The sequence below is a fragment of the Apostichopus japonicus genome, chromosome 3, assembly GCF_037975245.1.
Source record: "Apostichopus japonicus isolate 1M-3 chromosome 3, ASM3797524v1, whole genome shotgun sequence".
Taxonomy (NCBI): domain Eukaryota; kingdom Metazoa; phylum Echinodermata; class Holothuroidea; order Aspidochirotida; family Stichopodidae; genus Apostichopus; species Apostichopus japonicus.
Window position 1 is genome coordinate 22,165,135 of NC_092563.1, and position 15,409 is coordinate 22,180,543.

Genomic DNA, 15,409 nt, shown 5'->3' on the forward strand with positions numbered 1-15,409 from the left:
CCATGGCAGTGACAGTAAGGAGCGACAAAGGGTAAACTGTGTCAATGATACCAATTTGAATGTACACTGTCCTTCTTAAAGTCATCCAAAGATATGATAATGAAAATAATAATGTGAAAAAAAAAAAAAAATCTGTATTATAAGAAAATGTTACACACTTGTTTTTAGTGTGTCCCCCCCCCCCCCCCCCCAACCATAAAACCTATAATTGGATGCATTTCTGATCATTGTGCTTCATGAATATCCAAAATACCTCAAAGGTTTTAATTGAATTCACTATTAATATCTAAAAATGGAGACAATAATGGTTACAGTCAATTATAAACAAAAAGATACCAAAAGGGGTAACTCACTTAAGATGTAACAATTCCTAATGTCCGGTGGGAATTTTTGTATTTTTTAGTCATTTTTTTGTTCTGTCATTATATACAGTCTAATGCTGTCAGGCAAAACCAAATAAAACTGACTTTTTTTTTAGTTTTTACTTCACAGTTACAACTGGTATTTTCTCTTTTTATGTTTTCATAATAATATAAAGAACAAAAATTAAATGTTATACTGCATTTTATGTCATAGGTTTTAGCAACTACTATATTTTAATCTTTGCCATCCCAAATTCTCTCTATGAATGCCATGGCATTGCCTCAATTCCTTATACTGTTTTTTAAATTTGATCACTTGAGAATAATCACATGAGTCCTAATGCAATAAGATGCTCCTGAATGCCTACCCCCCCCCCCCAAATCTTCTATACTTCTGGTTGATCTTACTTATATCAAATAGTAACAAACAAAATACATTTTTTTCCTCAACAATATAACAATATAATTATGAGTTTCTCCTACTCAAGCTCTTCCAATTATTCTGTTTAATTTTTTTTTTATCTTTCTGAAGTCAATTACATGATCTAATATGACCCTGTTACTATGAATTTCCATTTCACAAGTTATTTAAGTACTACCCTTTTTGAATTAGTCTATAAAGTTTGCTGCTGTTAATGGATTAATTTGATCACTAATTTTCTCCAACCTCCACCCATGTCTACCCACCCCCCTTCTCCCACACCCCACATATCCCCAAAACACACATATCCACAGCACAAGACCACGTCCTGTACATCATGAAATAAAATAAAAAACAGTATTTATGTTTCATGGGTTTTGAAATTCATGAAAAGTATAGGGCAGCGAGGGAGAATCTTGATTACCTGTAACGACTTGCCCAGCAATAATTAGTTGTGACCAAGAAGATATCTCGTTGTAACTGCTAACGACAGATTAAAGGACCTCTTTGCCCACCCACCTACCCTTTCCCATATCACTCAAACTAACCTTACTATAGTACACCAATGTGTTTCCAACCATTACCACATCTTCTCAATTTAACCTTTGTATATTTTATATCCCTTCACTTTTTTGGCTATTTTATGTATAAAGTTTTTGTGCCAATAGCAACAATTTTGAAATGTTTATCAGTCCCTTCATAAAACCAGACACAAATGTGCATAGCTGCCAAGGGAAGAAAGTCCTATATAAATGAAGAAAAAAATAATAGCTTGGCACCTTCACTACCTAACAACGGAATAATGCACCAAAATCCAACCTGCAACAGATAATCACACAACGACCCTCCTATCAAATTCACCTTCGTCGAAATGGCGAATACAAGAACATTTTGAAGAAATGGAGACCAACTCTGCTTTACAATTTCAGAAACAATATGTACCTCTTGCCCACTTCCTTGGTTACTTCACAATTATTGCTCTAGGTAACAGATAAAATTTTCTTCTCAAAGCCATAAAAAATGTCACAAAAATAAACTGTTAGAACTAACATCCACTAATCTTGTCAAAACCAAGTCTTTACTAAAAGAAAAGTGAACTCCTGCATAATAATAATAATATAATATTTTTCCTACTTCTCTGTGATCTTCCTGTACAAGTTGTTTGCTGTCAAATTGTTTTTTCTTTTCTTTTTTTCTAGGATTTTGTTTTTGGGGTGGGGGTCGATGGGGTGTCTTTAAGTTTTGTTTTCATTTTTATCTTTTTTAGTTGTTTTCGCTTTGATATCGACACTACAAATTTTCCATCGTCTTGCTTTTTCTCCTGTCACAGTATGACAACATCAATAACATTTTTTTAAGCTTTTTACTATGCTAAGAAAAAACCAATCATTCCTGGTTTACTTCCTTACCAAACAAACCCATCCACCCCTTCCTACGCCTCCTTTCTTCCAAAACAAAAATCTTTACCGAATAGTTAAAAAAAAATCATCGAGAGAAAAAGATTTGATATAAACAATAATTGCATTGTTGACAAGGCTGACAGTGTGAAAGTAGACGTGTTTGATTACTATCCGCTTCACTTTGAGATTAGAAACACATTAACACTGAATAAACAGACTCTCTTTGAGTGAATTTCAGATTGGAATCACGGTAAACACTTTTAATCGACTCAAATCTCCTTATTTTGCTCATTTCAGTACATCCATACACATCACAAATCATGAAACCGAACTAACAGCAATACTTTTTTTCTCTCTCCTTAATCAAAGAACAGCTGATTTTCTAGATTACTTCTAAAGTCTTGTCTGTTTACCAATTTCACAGTCTTCTTTGTTGGTTTTCTTGTCCCCCAACCAATCTTGTCGCTTTCATAAATTAAACCGAGATAATACAGGCACTTTTTGTCTCTTCTTTTGACTCAGTTCTTTTCCCCTCTCTTAGAGTTATCCTTTTTATGCTTCTTCTTTAACCTTTTGTTAACAGAGTTACTATTTTGACTGCCATTGTTATTATTGTCTCCACCACTGCTGCCACTCTGGGTTGAGTTGCCACCGCTATTTAGGCTTGCACGGTAAACCGGTTTTAGTACCGAAACCGGTTTTTTCCGACCGAATTTCGGTACTATTTTTTATTTTAAGAAAACCGAAAAACCGAAAAAACCGGAAAAACCGAAATGTGAATTGCCAATACTGGAAAAAAATCAAAGTTTGTTGCCTTTGGTTTCTCCTATTTACTGTTCTTTTTGCGATATGAAAGTAAATTGCAACAAGAGAAAGCTTTTCTGATAGACGACATTGTCAGCTACGATAGGCACACGCCATAACCAGTGCTTGAGGGTGGATAGCTAGGCCTAACATTAGGCTATGCAGCCCTAATATGCGTGCATCAGTTAGGTGACCTTGTAGTATTGAACTGACCTTGGTGGCCAACGTTAGTAGTTGTGAGAAGTACACACTCAAACGACGAGATGCAGTTCAAAATAAATTGTTTTATCCAACGTGTTTGTCCTCTTTGTGTTGTTCTTATTATTTAACCTCAATTTAACAGTAGAGGTTATGGAGAAAATCTTTTCAAACACAATGATCACAGTTCGTGTTCAAAAACTGAACGTTAAAACTTGAAAGGTACATTGCGCAATCCAAAATACCATACGACATGTACAGTCGCAGGGGGGGGGGGCTCTGAGTTTAACAACTAAGATGCAACAAGTAACATTAGATCAATCACGGGGGGGGGGGCTCTGAGTTTAACAACTAAGACGCAACAAGTAACATTAGAACAATCACGGGGGGGGGGGGCTCTGAGTTTAACAACTAAGATGCAACAAGTAACATCAGAACAATCACAGTCCATTGTTCACAAGAGACACCTGGCGTCAGGCTTGAGCAAGGAAAATTAAAGGAGTAAAAATGTTGCATACATTGGTGGAAATTACAGATGTTGCTGTTGGGACAATTCTTCTTGTACGCTAATAGATTTAATTTTCTTTGTAAGTTTCCTTTAAACATTTCTTCTTATCAGTTTTCAGACAAGGCGTCTCTCAGTTGGTTTTTCGTTTACGTTGATGAACACATGTTTCCAACTTAAACGTTAACAATTTATTTTCTTTACCGATCTAATCCCGCTCTCGCCAGCGATATTTTTCAACTTGTACTTGAAAGTGTAGACGGTAAATTCTCTTCACTCCTTGAAGAGAAATTTATTTTACCGCCAAGATACCACCCGCGAACATGGCTAGAGCCTCGTGCAATTTGGTACCTTCGAACACTTTGTCAGCCACTACTGAATGAATATATTGGACCAATCACATTGTAAAGTTTTTTTTTACGATCTCCAATTGGTCAATGGTCATAATGGGGTTTACGCTCGGCCCTCATCTCCGAAAATATAACATATAATATAATATAATATAACATGACCGTGATATTTTTTTCTGAACACGAATTTGAACTTCGTGAAGTACAGTAAACACAAGACAAACGATACGTTTACGTGATGTTTAAACTTTAAGAAAAAAATTGACTAACATTTCTTTTCGACATATTTACTTCAGTTTAGTTAACGTGGGTTATAAAATGAGAGTCATGAAGGCAGTAACATTTCTTGAATGTATTCTCCTTATTTTTAACCCTTCACTGCGAATGAACAGACTTGAACCCGCTGTTGGTAAAGCTTCAAAAATACGCATCTTAGCGATCGAGATTTGGATGTTTTCAATACAATTCGGGAGGGAAAAAAACCCGATTTTTGAGCCAGATTCGGTTTTTTGCTAGAGAAAAACCGGTTTTAAGTTTTCTCGAAACCGTGCAAGCTTACCGCTATTGTGGCGGAATTTGCCAGGTGGTTGGTATAATTCTTGCTTCTATAAGTCTTTGATACCCTGGCTGTAACGACGATGAGGTCCCTCCTGGAAAATTTCGGGAGTTTCCCTTCGGCAGAGACGTTTGAATTTCAGACTTGTTATTGGATGAAACAGTGACCTCAATATGAGGCGTGACTACTTGCCGCTCCTTGGCAGTCTGCTTGCTAAGCGAGTTCCCTGCGTTACCACGGACAGAGTTAGAAGTATGATTGCACAGTTTGCCGAATTTTGATTGTTTGTGATACGTCTGCCCATGTGAGACTGGTTTCTTAATTTCCTGTGTCCAGGCTTGGTCAGTACTAGTTTCAGGTCCAACACTAGGAACAGCCTCCCTTTTAGAGGGTCCTTGGACAGAGTCGATGGTGTCCTTGGAAGAACCAGAAGTTTGTGAAGACATTTCCGATTCCTAGAAAATTACAAAGGGAAAACAAAATGATTTTTATCTGATTCAGATTTGAAGGCACATCATATGACAGGCAAAAAATAACCCCACCCCACCCTTCCCCTTATCGCAAATAGGTATTTCAAAGAGAATCACTTAATTTTTTAACAAATAATAATTCATTATGGATGCAAGGACAGACATAAAAGGACACTAAAGTGTAAGAAGAAAAAGTCTGCAAAACTACAAAGCATCTCTTCTGAATAGTAGGTGTTGAAGAGAGTTAGTGGGCGGTGCCTCAGAAGTGAGGGTGTGATGCTAAAATGTTCTAGTATGAAATATGAAATATATGTTTGTTAATCAAATACAGACCTACAAATTCCCATTTTTAGCTAAGAAAATGCATAGAAACTCTATTTACTAAATTCATAATTCCCACTAGCAATTTCATTGAATTCACGCAAAAGCCAAATTTACTTTTGCTTGTCCAATACTTCATTTGAAGGCTGCAAACGGCATGCAGTTACTGTATTTTTTGCTAATTGAAGATTGTAACCCAATTACACTCCTGTCGTTACTGTTACCTTCCTGATCGAATACACAAAATTTACATCTGTTGTTACTCTGCAAATGGTTGACAAAACTGCACGGCTGTGAAAGCTAAGAACAACTATTTTACTACTAAATATTATGTGACTTTACATCCTCCTCAAACACCCTAAAAATTACTGCTGAGGGCTTTTATGAACAACGATACTTACCTGTCTCTGTTCTAAATATGCACTTGAATCATCATAGCTTACCAAAGTCTGTGACATTTTCGCACCGAGCCCCCCCCCCCCACCACCCCCCCTCACCCTGACTTCAACGTCCACTTCCTCTCACTTCCAAATCTACCATTCTGAAAGATTTACCACTTTAATTCCAGGGTAGTTTGTAATCTTCTCGAATCTTGTTGGTTTTAATGTTTGGTGAAGTTAATGAAAAGGACCTGAATTCAAGATAATATCACCTGTATCAAGGACTATTATAATATCCTGTAAAATGTTTCCAAATGTTTTTGGACCTGTCTTTTTTTCTTTTCAGTATTTGAGAGGAGTGGATTAAATTGCTATATTGAGCAGACAACTTACAGAATCACTGGAACTAGACACAATTTCACCAGAGGAAGAAGAAGATATAGACGTGATTTTGATGACATCGTTGGAGTTGGACATATTGGTGGCAGCAGTGGGGTTCATTGCACTTTTTTTGTTGACCTCTTGGCAAGATCCTGTCTCTTGGCTATTTCTCTGAGAACTGTCAGCAAGGATGATGGTTGTAGCATTCACAGGGCGGATTGGCTGTGCTATCCTCAAGGCTGTGTCCGGTAAACAGAAGGCATCTGGTTAAGGTATATTACAATGTATGGAAAACTTGTGTGGATACATAGCCATTGCTTTCCAGGCCCAATTTTGCTGGACCCATAACCTATGGTCCATCACTTCGTCTGTTACCCTTCTAATGCGACCGAGGATGCTGTGTGGAGCAAAACCAAAAGAAAAAAGGAACAAATAAATCTAGGGGACAATCTGAGTGGAAATGACTGTAATGTTGCTTAATGAAATATTTACACTGTACCTCTGGAGGCCACCTAGTGTGATCTAGGTTGAGGATCAACACTTTTTGGTTTAGATGTAAACATATGTCAATCGACGATCTTTCCTTACTGCATATGACAATCAGTATTGGTTTCCCTTTGTTGGTAGGATACCATTTGACAGTAAATTTTCAAAACAACGAGTATATGTAACTTTCAGTCATAATTGTGTACTGCTATACTTTGGTTTGGTAAGTTTCTAAAGAAAGTCTTTTTTAAAGCCTCATTTGGGCCTGACTGTTTGACAAAAGAAATATACCCTGATAGGTAAAATAAAATTATGATATGAAATATACAGGAAAAGCAAAAGAAAAAAGGAGACAAAATTCTGGCATTTCACTGACCTATGACCATTACTTTCTTGGTCTATGTGAGGTACAACAGCTTGGGTGAGCACTTGGTAGGCATAATGGAATGCTTTCCTCACTTCCATGAAAACAAAAGAGTTCCTGCCAAGATCAACTCCTGTCAACAATAGAGAAATGTTAAAATGGAATAAGGGGTTAATCAACGGTCTAGCGTGCGTTACTCACAGGATTAATGCACGATCAGGGGATAATGCAAGCGATGCACGAGGGCGGAGCCCGAGTGCATCCAGCGATAGCATTAACACCCGTTCATTCATATACTACCATTCGTGTCGGGGAAATATCATAAAACAAAACATTTTTGGTTACATATAACCAAAGATTTATTAAAGTGATGCCCCGTAATTTTACCGTGTGTTACTCACAGGATTAACCACGGTCAGCTGACCTGAATGGACCAATAGGATTTATGAATCTTTACTAAGTATGAATGAATAATAGTTTAAACTGACATGAAAGTAGAGAAAGCTTCTTCCTGGGCAATTAACATCATGTTTATTTATTTCTTAATGCAGAAATGAATACAACCCTTATCTTTACCCTCAGTTGTGTTTTTTAGTTTGGGAGCAGCGCTAGATCTTCATTATATTCTCTGCCATGTATTAAAGGTAAAGAGATGTTTGTGTTTATACTGTTCTTTTCATCCCTGAAACATCTCCCCTCCCACTGCCCCCTCCACCCCCCTCCCCATCACATTTGTACATACAGTATTTGATAACACAAAGTAAAATAGCAAAACTCACAAGCTTTAAACTACAAAACATTTCATTTTATTATGCAAAGGAATATTTATGACATATCCCAAATTGAATGAGAAGTTGACAATATTCTGAATATTTCTACTTTGATAACATAAAAGTTGCACTTTCAGTGAAAAAAAAGGGGGAGTGTAAATTGGACTTACCATTATTGAGTGGATCCTTTAAACAGAGTAGGCTAAAGCGGTCGGTCATAAAAGAGGCATCCTCTTTGGGAAAGTAGCTACCGCCATTTTCGAAAGTAATTCCTGTTTTGAAATAGTTGAAGTTGACGCCATACAGCTCAAAGAATTCAATCAAAAGAACGCCATAATTGACTGGTTCTGGGGGAACATGCAACTGTAGAGAAAGAGGAGAAATCTTCTCAATTAAATACAAGAGATTATTGCATCAAGTCTGGGCTATACAAAAAAATCCCACCCAAATTAGAAAAGGCAGCTTTCTGATGTCTATAACCACAAACAGAGGTGGAATTCTTTCCTCATTAGAGGTGCAGTAATGTGGTTGTCATAAACTAGAAGAGCTTCCTCACTGTGGCAGGACAGAGCTAAGAAGGTAATTACATCACTCAAGAAAATGGCTTAAGTGATGGTGTTACGGTTGTGACTATAGCATACTAACTATAATCTGCTAGAAATGTTACCTGTAGGAAGCTGACAATTATCAGGATGAGGCCATGGGAACTGATGCCACCGGTCCAGGCTTCGTTTAAGTCTCTCTGAAGTAGAAACTGCTTCAAGACAAACACCAATTGTGGGAGGGTGGGAAACTAAGAGATAAAGAAGAATTTCAGCTTTGATTATTACTTCCTTCTTACTATTATAAATATGGAAAAGTAGGAAGAACTTGTGAATGAGGGTAACAATAACATTGATATTTATGTCTTCGAATCTGTGCACAAATAGACTGCCTTCTGCAAGCGGTTCAGATCAGATTGCTGTTCTCAGACCTAAAAAGGATAAAAACCCAAAACTTACTGGTTTGGGTATTTACGAACGACGATATTTACCTGTCTCAAACTACACTAACGCACTTTACCAGTGGCGTCTAGGTAGACTAGGAAAGTGCGTTAGTGTAGTTGGAGACAGGAAAGAGAGGAGTGAAGTAAATAATTACTTTCCTCCACTCTCCAAATTACACCAAAGTCACTCCATTTCCCATCAATTCCACAACTTTTTGGTCACTGGTCAATTTAACAAACCTACTTTGTAATTCTCTTCTCTTTGGAACAATTTTTAAAATGTGACACAGCAAACTACATTCAACTGTTTCAAATAGCTCACCTCAATAAGCTTGGCACATTCTGTGGTGGTTTTTACATTAAAGCTGATATCAACCCGAATCTGAGAGAAGGCATCTGTCAGTTTCATGATGGGCACCTTTATAGACAAAAAAATATATTAAAATAATCCAAACTCACATAATAATTATGACTTCATCACTTCATCAGATTGGGAAATGTGTACCCCTTTTTTTTTACAAAGAAATGAGTTGGGTTTAAGGTAGTGAGTTAACTATACAGCTATGACATTGCTCATGGCAGAAATGTTGGCATCTCTCCTGTGGCCTCCTACTGTACGAGTAGTGGCTGTTATAGAAGCATCCAGAGTTTGTGAGAAGCCATGATTCCATGGCTAATAGGTAACAAATGTGAAAAACTGGATAAACAAAATCCATGTCACAAATATACATGTTTGACACTTGAAGAGAGAATGAGGAGGACAAGGCTGTTAACAGGTTACCAGATCAGTCTACATAAAGGAAGGGGTGGGGGGGTCAAGCCACTGTGGTTGTGAGGAGGGGGGCGAGAGGGCTGTGGTTGTGAGGTGGGGGGGGTGAGAAGGCTGTGGTTGTGAGGAGTGTCCACAGAACTCTATGCTGCCTAATTCCTCATATTATAAAATTGCCTGTGCAGGACCCCACATGTTCGTACTGTTACAAACTTCTGGAGGGCATGTGGTAAGTATCAAATGTCATTTTCGTCCAACCTATAAAGCAGATATGAATATGCTTTGGTGAAGTGTTGTTTTGTATTTTTAGGTTATCTATCAATAACCAATATGAAAACTTCTGGACAATACTTTTAAATATTAAGGGATGAATTTCAGGCATCCTTAAACATTCTGTAACAAAATCACAAACTGAAGTATCACTGTATTCATATGTTCCTTGTCCTGGTGGTGAAAGCTAGCTATGCAGTGGCCATTATGACAACTTTAACAAGTAGCTCAGTGCAGACCCTGGGATCCAAAACCTTTGGACACTATGTTCATACTTCACTCATACCAGAAAGGCGTAAGTCAGCTTATACACTAATCACTGTACAATACACTACACTGTTTCTTATCACTTGACTAGATAACATGTGGATTTATGCATGACAATACTAACCTGTCTCCCCAGCCTGCATATGCACTTTCCTATCTACCTAGACTACATGGTCAGAATATTTTATCACTCCCCTCACCCCCCCCCCCTCCACTTCTGGTACACTACCCACGTTCACTCCCTTCTAGATCAACGATTTTAAAGAAGCAACAACGTTAAATTTGTTTTTCTCTCCACGCTGCCCTTTGGTGATTGTTTCTTACCAAGTAGTGTGACCCACTAGCAGAGTGGACGGCTTATAAGGGACTTAGATAAACTTGGATAGTCTATAGAAATACTAGACAGATGACTAAACAGGGTTTGTTGATTGCAAACAACATTTACTCTCACTATCTATTTAATACAGTTTTCTTTCCCTTCAGAGGTGTGCACATTTCAACAAACACAGACATATATGACCAGATGAAGATATTTCCTGACAATAATTGGACTTACAGTGGCTTTATCCAGTACTTTAATGGTCCCTCGTGAAGGGAGTGCACTGTTCTTTAGCTCCTCTCCGAGGCGACAGCAGGGATTGTCTCCTAGATCTCCGAGAACGACAAGATCGATATCACTGCAAAGAAGGAATCAAGAATAATATCAATAATGAATATTAAGAAGTCTACCCACCCAAAGTTCAAAGTGCCAGTATTGAAAGTTTGAGTGTTATTTTTAAAGAGTTTACCACATAGACTGGGATGGCAGAACTAGAAGTAATGAAGGGGAGGGCATATGCCCTTCCAATTTTGTGAAAAACTGCCCCTTTTGTGAAAAGGTCACCTTTTCATTAATTACAAGTGCTCCTTTGTAGTAACAAAAAGTAACCTTCTTAAAATTTTATAATTATAAAATTGTAACTACAAAAGTGCCTTCTTGTTGAAAAATATGTAACAAATCATTCAAAGACTTGAATTTGTTGTATGGAATGAACAGAGGTTCCATTTTGTTGGAAAATGTCTGAGATATCTTTCTGCTCTGCCCCCACAAGTAACAGTCACATGTTACACTGCCCTTTGATGTTTATGTCCCTCCATATTGTACCCACCCTCCTCCAACCCCCTCCCTGTAAATAAAGCAAGGCTCATAGTAGATCTGAGAAGATCCATAACGAGCAGGACAGATCAAACAGGTGATATTAAAATCCTGACAAGACTCTTGAAATCCTGACAAGAGTAACTTGTTCAATTTGTGGCACTTGCTAATAAAAACTTCAAATAATCTACTAGAGACATTTTCCTGAATTTTACAGCACACACTTGTTACTGTTCATGCTTACAGTAACAGAACAGCAGAATAATATTTACTGATAAATGAGCAGTAATTCAGCAGGTTTATGTTGAGTACAGAATCATTATTCTTTAACTGACGGTTCTAAATCGACTAACCATGTGCTTTAATGTCAGATACTGGCAGAAACTGCCAGTGGCCCCTTGCTTCTTCTCTCCACCCGCAAACAGCAAAATCCACAGGCATTTAGCGTTAGTAGCCCAAACGCTGTAGCCTGGGCAGCATTATATACAATAGTTGTAAACAAAGCTTCCCTTCAATATTATGCTTCTTTCACCCAAAGTATGACCCATACCCTAAAGCATGGTCAATCACCATATCATGCTCCATTCCCCATAGCATGGTCCACCCAATAGTATGCTCCATTCCCCATAGCATGGTCAAAACTCATATAATGCTCCATTCCCTGTAGCATTGTCAATCTCATAAGTATACTCCATTCCCTAAAGCATGGTCCGGCCCAATAGTATGCTCCATTCCCTGTAGCATGGTCCATCCAAATAGTATGCTCCATTCCCTATATCATGGTCCGGCCCGATAGTATGCTCCATTCCCTGTAGCATGGTTCATCCAAATAGTATGCTCCATTCCCTATAGAATGGTCCATCTCAATAGTATGCTCCATTCCCCATAGCATGGTCCACCTCGATAGTATGCTCCATTCCTCATAGCATGGTCCATACTCATATAATGCTCTATTCCCCCATAGCATGGTCCATCTCTCAATCTATGACTCACTCCCAATAGTATGCTCCATTCCCTATAGCATGGTCCATCTCAATAGTATGCTCCATTCCCGATAGCATGGTCCACCTCGATAGTATGCTCCATTCCTAATAGCATGGTCCATACTCATATAATGCTCTATTCCCCCATAGCATGGTCCATCTCTCAATCTATGACTCACTCCAAATAGTATGCTCCATTCCCTATAGCATGGTCCATCTCAATAGTATGCTCCATTCCCCATAGCATGGTCCACCTCGATAGTATGCTCCATTCCCCATAGCATGGTCCATACTCATATAATGCTCTATTCCCCCATAGCATGGTCCATCTCTCAATCTATGACTCACTCCAAATAGTATGCTCCATTCCCTATAGCATGGTCCATCTCAATAGTATGCTCCATTCCCGATAGCATGGTCCACCTCGATAGTATGCTCCATTCCCCATGGTCCATACTCATATAATGCTCTATTCCCCCATAGCATGGTCCATCTCTCAATCTATGACTCACTCCCAATAGTATGCTCCATTCCCTATAGCATGGTCCATCTCAATAGTATGCTCCATTCCCCATAGCATGGTCCACCTCGATAGTATGCTCCATTCCCCATATCATGGTCCGGCCCAATAGTATGCTCCATTCCCCATAGCATGGTCCATACTCATATAATGCTCTATTCCCCCATAGCATGGTCCATCTCTCAATCTATGACTCACTCCCAATAGTATGCTCCATTCCCTATAGCATGGTCCATCTCAATAGTATGCTCCATTCCCCATAGCATGGTCTACCTCGATAGTATGCTCCATTCCCCATAGCATGGTCCATACTCATATAATGCTCTATTCCCCCATAGCATGGTCCATCTCTCAAGCTATGGCTCACTCCCTATAGTATGATCCATTCCCCTTAGCAGTATCAATTTCTCATTCCATTGCCCGTCTCCCATAATATACCCTGTTCCCCAAAGTATACTCAACAGTCAATACCCTATGGCATACCTCATAACCTGTTAAGTTCTTACCTCTCTACCAAACATGATGGCACCATCATGCAAGAACACATGGACATCTTCAGATTCTGGATTGGATGCTTCACCACTTCAATCAGAATCGTAGTATGTGACAGACAGATCTTTGACCTTTTCCAAGTTAAAGATACGGCAGGGAGAGTAGAAAATTGTTAACATGCAAACGTGTGCTTTCAACATTTTGTACAAAAGGGCTTCATAAAACTTCTTTTACTTTCAATAATACTTTTAACAATGGTTTCTGGATAGACAAATACCAGAGGACACTGATTTCTCTTCAAGTTTTTATAATCTCAAGGATGCAAAGTTCTTAACTAATTGATGTATCTGGTTCTGTTTGGTCTTTAATCTGACTATATCACAAGTTACAGGATTTTACAAGCCAAATGATTATTTGAACAAGGCAACACTTCGACATATTTAATGAAGCTCCTAAACCATCTTTTTGAGAAATAACTATCAAATTGGGACGGTGCAGATGGGTGGCATAACTGGCATGTGACTCCTCCCACTACTCCACTTTTGTTGAAAACCTCAAAATTGATTAGCAATAAAGAAAAAAGTAACTCTTTTCTATTTTTGTATATAAAATAGTGACAAATTTTTCGAAAACTTAAAAGAAATAATAACTTAAAAATTGCAGTTACATAAACAGACTGTACTGGAATTTATGCTTGGAGGATTTATTTTTCATATTAAAAATGTGAAAACAATGAAATCAAAAATTAAAATATTTCACCTCTCCTTTAGCTAACATGTCATTAATAAATGTCTGCCAGGAGAAGTTCTGGGCATCATCTCCCTTCGAGAGCATGTTTAGCAACATGATTGTAAGGAGGAGCATTAGCAACGTTCGGATATTATCATTGTCCAAACTTCCCCCTCTGAGGATCTGTTTAATCATTAGAAGGAAGAAAAAGAAGAGATATATTAATTATTCATTTCAGTTCACAACTAGAGCTCCAATGACACTATAGCTCAACTGCAAACTACCTGATGTCTTTGAGACATTGAACAAGGTATGTAATGGTTAGTTGTACTCCAAGAATTCACAAATAATGTTGATTGCAAGAATACTGTTTATCTTTTACTGGTTTCTAATGTACTGCAGTGAAGCTGGTATGTACGTGTATGTTGTGAGTGGGAGTGTAAGTAGGTGACATGCTGACTTGTAACAACATTATCTCAAGATGGCTAACTACTGTTAGATTTAGTAACTGAACATCATGTTGTTGAGGTGCAGTTGAACCTGCTTTACAGTAAAATCCAGACTCAGCTCAGGCATTGTGTTGATAGAAATCCTATTTGAAAAGCTCAGTTCAGTTACAATGACAGGAACCCAATAAGACCTAGTTGAGAGGAGTCTCAGATGAGAACCTAGTTGGGCCCAGTTGAGAAGGAAACCTAGTTAAGAAACCCAGCTGGTGATGCTCCAAAACACATTTTGGCTATGTTTCTGAGGCAGTATTTGATATCACTCAGATGGCCTTTGACCATATTACAAATGAATCACTTTTGTGGCCCATTAACTGATGATCCCCATGCCTGGCCAACTAAAGTCACAATAACACAAAAGCTGTCAGAGGAGTAGGCTTTGATATGAATTTCACATTTTGACTTCATGTGACCTCAGCTAACCTTTATTTGACATCTTAAGTAAGAACACCTTTAATGACCAATCAGTAACTGTACACTTTGACCAAGTTTGATTAAAATTAAACATTAACCCAAGGAGGAGTAGCCTTTGGCGTGATTTCACTGTTTTACCTCTCTTTGACCCCAAATGATCATAATGATCTTGACCTCCTTTTTGCTAGCATGAGTATCAACCTGTTGATATGCGTTATTAACTCACCAAGTTCGACAAGAAACAGCTTGCGCATGGCCTTTCAACAACTGTTGACAGACAGACTGACAGATGCTTTGTCATTACAAAAGTTCAACTAGTTGAGCTAACTTAAAAGACGAGTCCAGGGAGTATTTTATTACTTTATCATGAAATATTTAAGGCAAACATATTTCCAAGCATCTCAAGAAGCAAGCATGTAATTCCTACAAGTAATTTTTGATATTATAACAACAGCTGAAGTTGGTCCATTGTTGTACCAAGAGTGAACTTGTAGCAGACAGGTGAGATGTCCTAGATACACTATGACTAATGCTTATCTTAAAAGTGTTTGTAAAATTTTAATGCAAATTT

General features: G+C 38.1%; 3 protein-coding genes across 7 annotated transcripts in view; all 3 read right to left on the reverse strand.

The window, feature by feature from the left end:
- LOC139965474 (uncharacterized) overlaps window positions 1–15,409 on the reverse strand; it is a 172,637-nt gene that overhangs the window by 148,325 nt on the left and 8,903 nt on the right. The gene's annotated exons all lie outside the window — the stretch shown is intronic.
- LOC139965484 (uncharacterized) overlaps window positions 178–15,409 on the reverse strand; it is a 50,491-nt gene continuing 35,259 nt past the window's right edge. Inside the window, exon 5 of the transcript XR_011792261.1 lies at window positions 178–1,286. The gene's annotated coding sequence lies outside the window, so the exon portion shown is untranslated. The remainder of the gene's footprint in view (window positions 1,287–15,409) is intronic.
- LOC139965488 (terminal nucleotidyltransferase 4B-like) overlaps window positions 2,581–15,409 on the reverse strand; it is a 100,668-nt gene continuing 87,839 nt past the window's right edge. For 3 of the 5 annotated variants that reach the window (XM_071967904.1, XM_071967903.1, XM_071967905.1), the window contains 4 exons: window positions 7,939–8,131; window positions 7,011–7,131; window positions 6,161–6,545; window positions 2,581–5,051 (listed from right to left, as the gene is read on the reverse strand). In XM_071967904.1, the coding sequence (XP_071824005.1) occupies window positions 6,416–6,545; window positions 7,011–7,131; window positions 7,939–8,131 (444 nt within the window). In that variant the 3' untranslated portion in view covers window positions 2,581–5,051; window positions 6,161–6,415. Of the gene's footprint in view, window positions 5,052–6,160; window positions 6,546–7,010; window positions 7,132–7,938; window positions 8,132–8,435; window positions 8,562–9,075; window positions 9,172–10,615; window positions 10,737–13,203; window positions 13,321–13,948; window positions 14,102–15,064; window positions 15,106–15,409 lie in introns of all 5 variants that reach the window. The other 2 variants (XM_071967907.1, XM_071967906.1) reach the window with 2 other exon arrangements.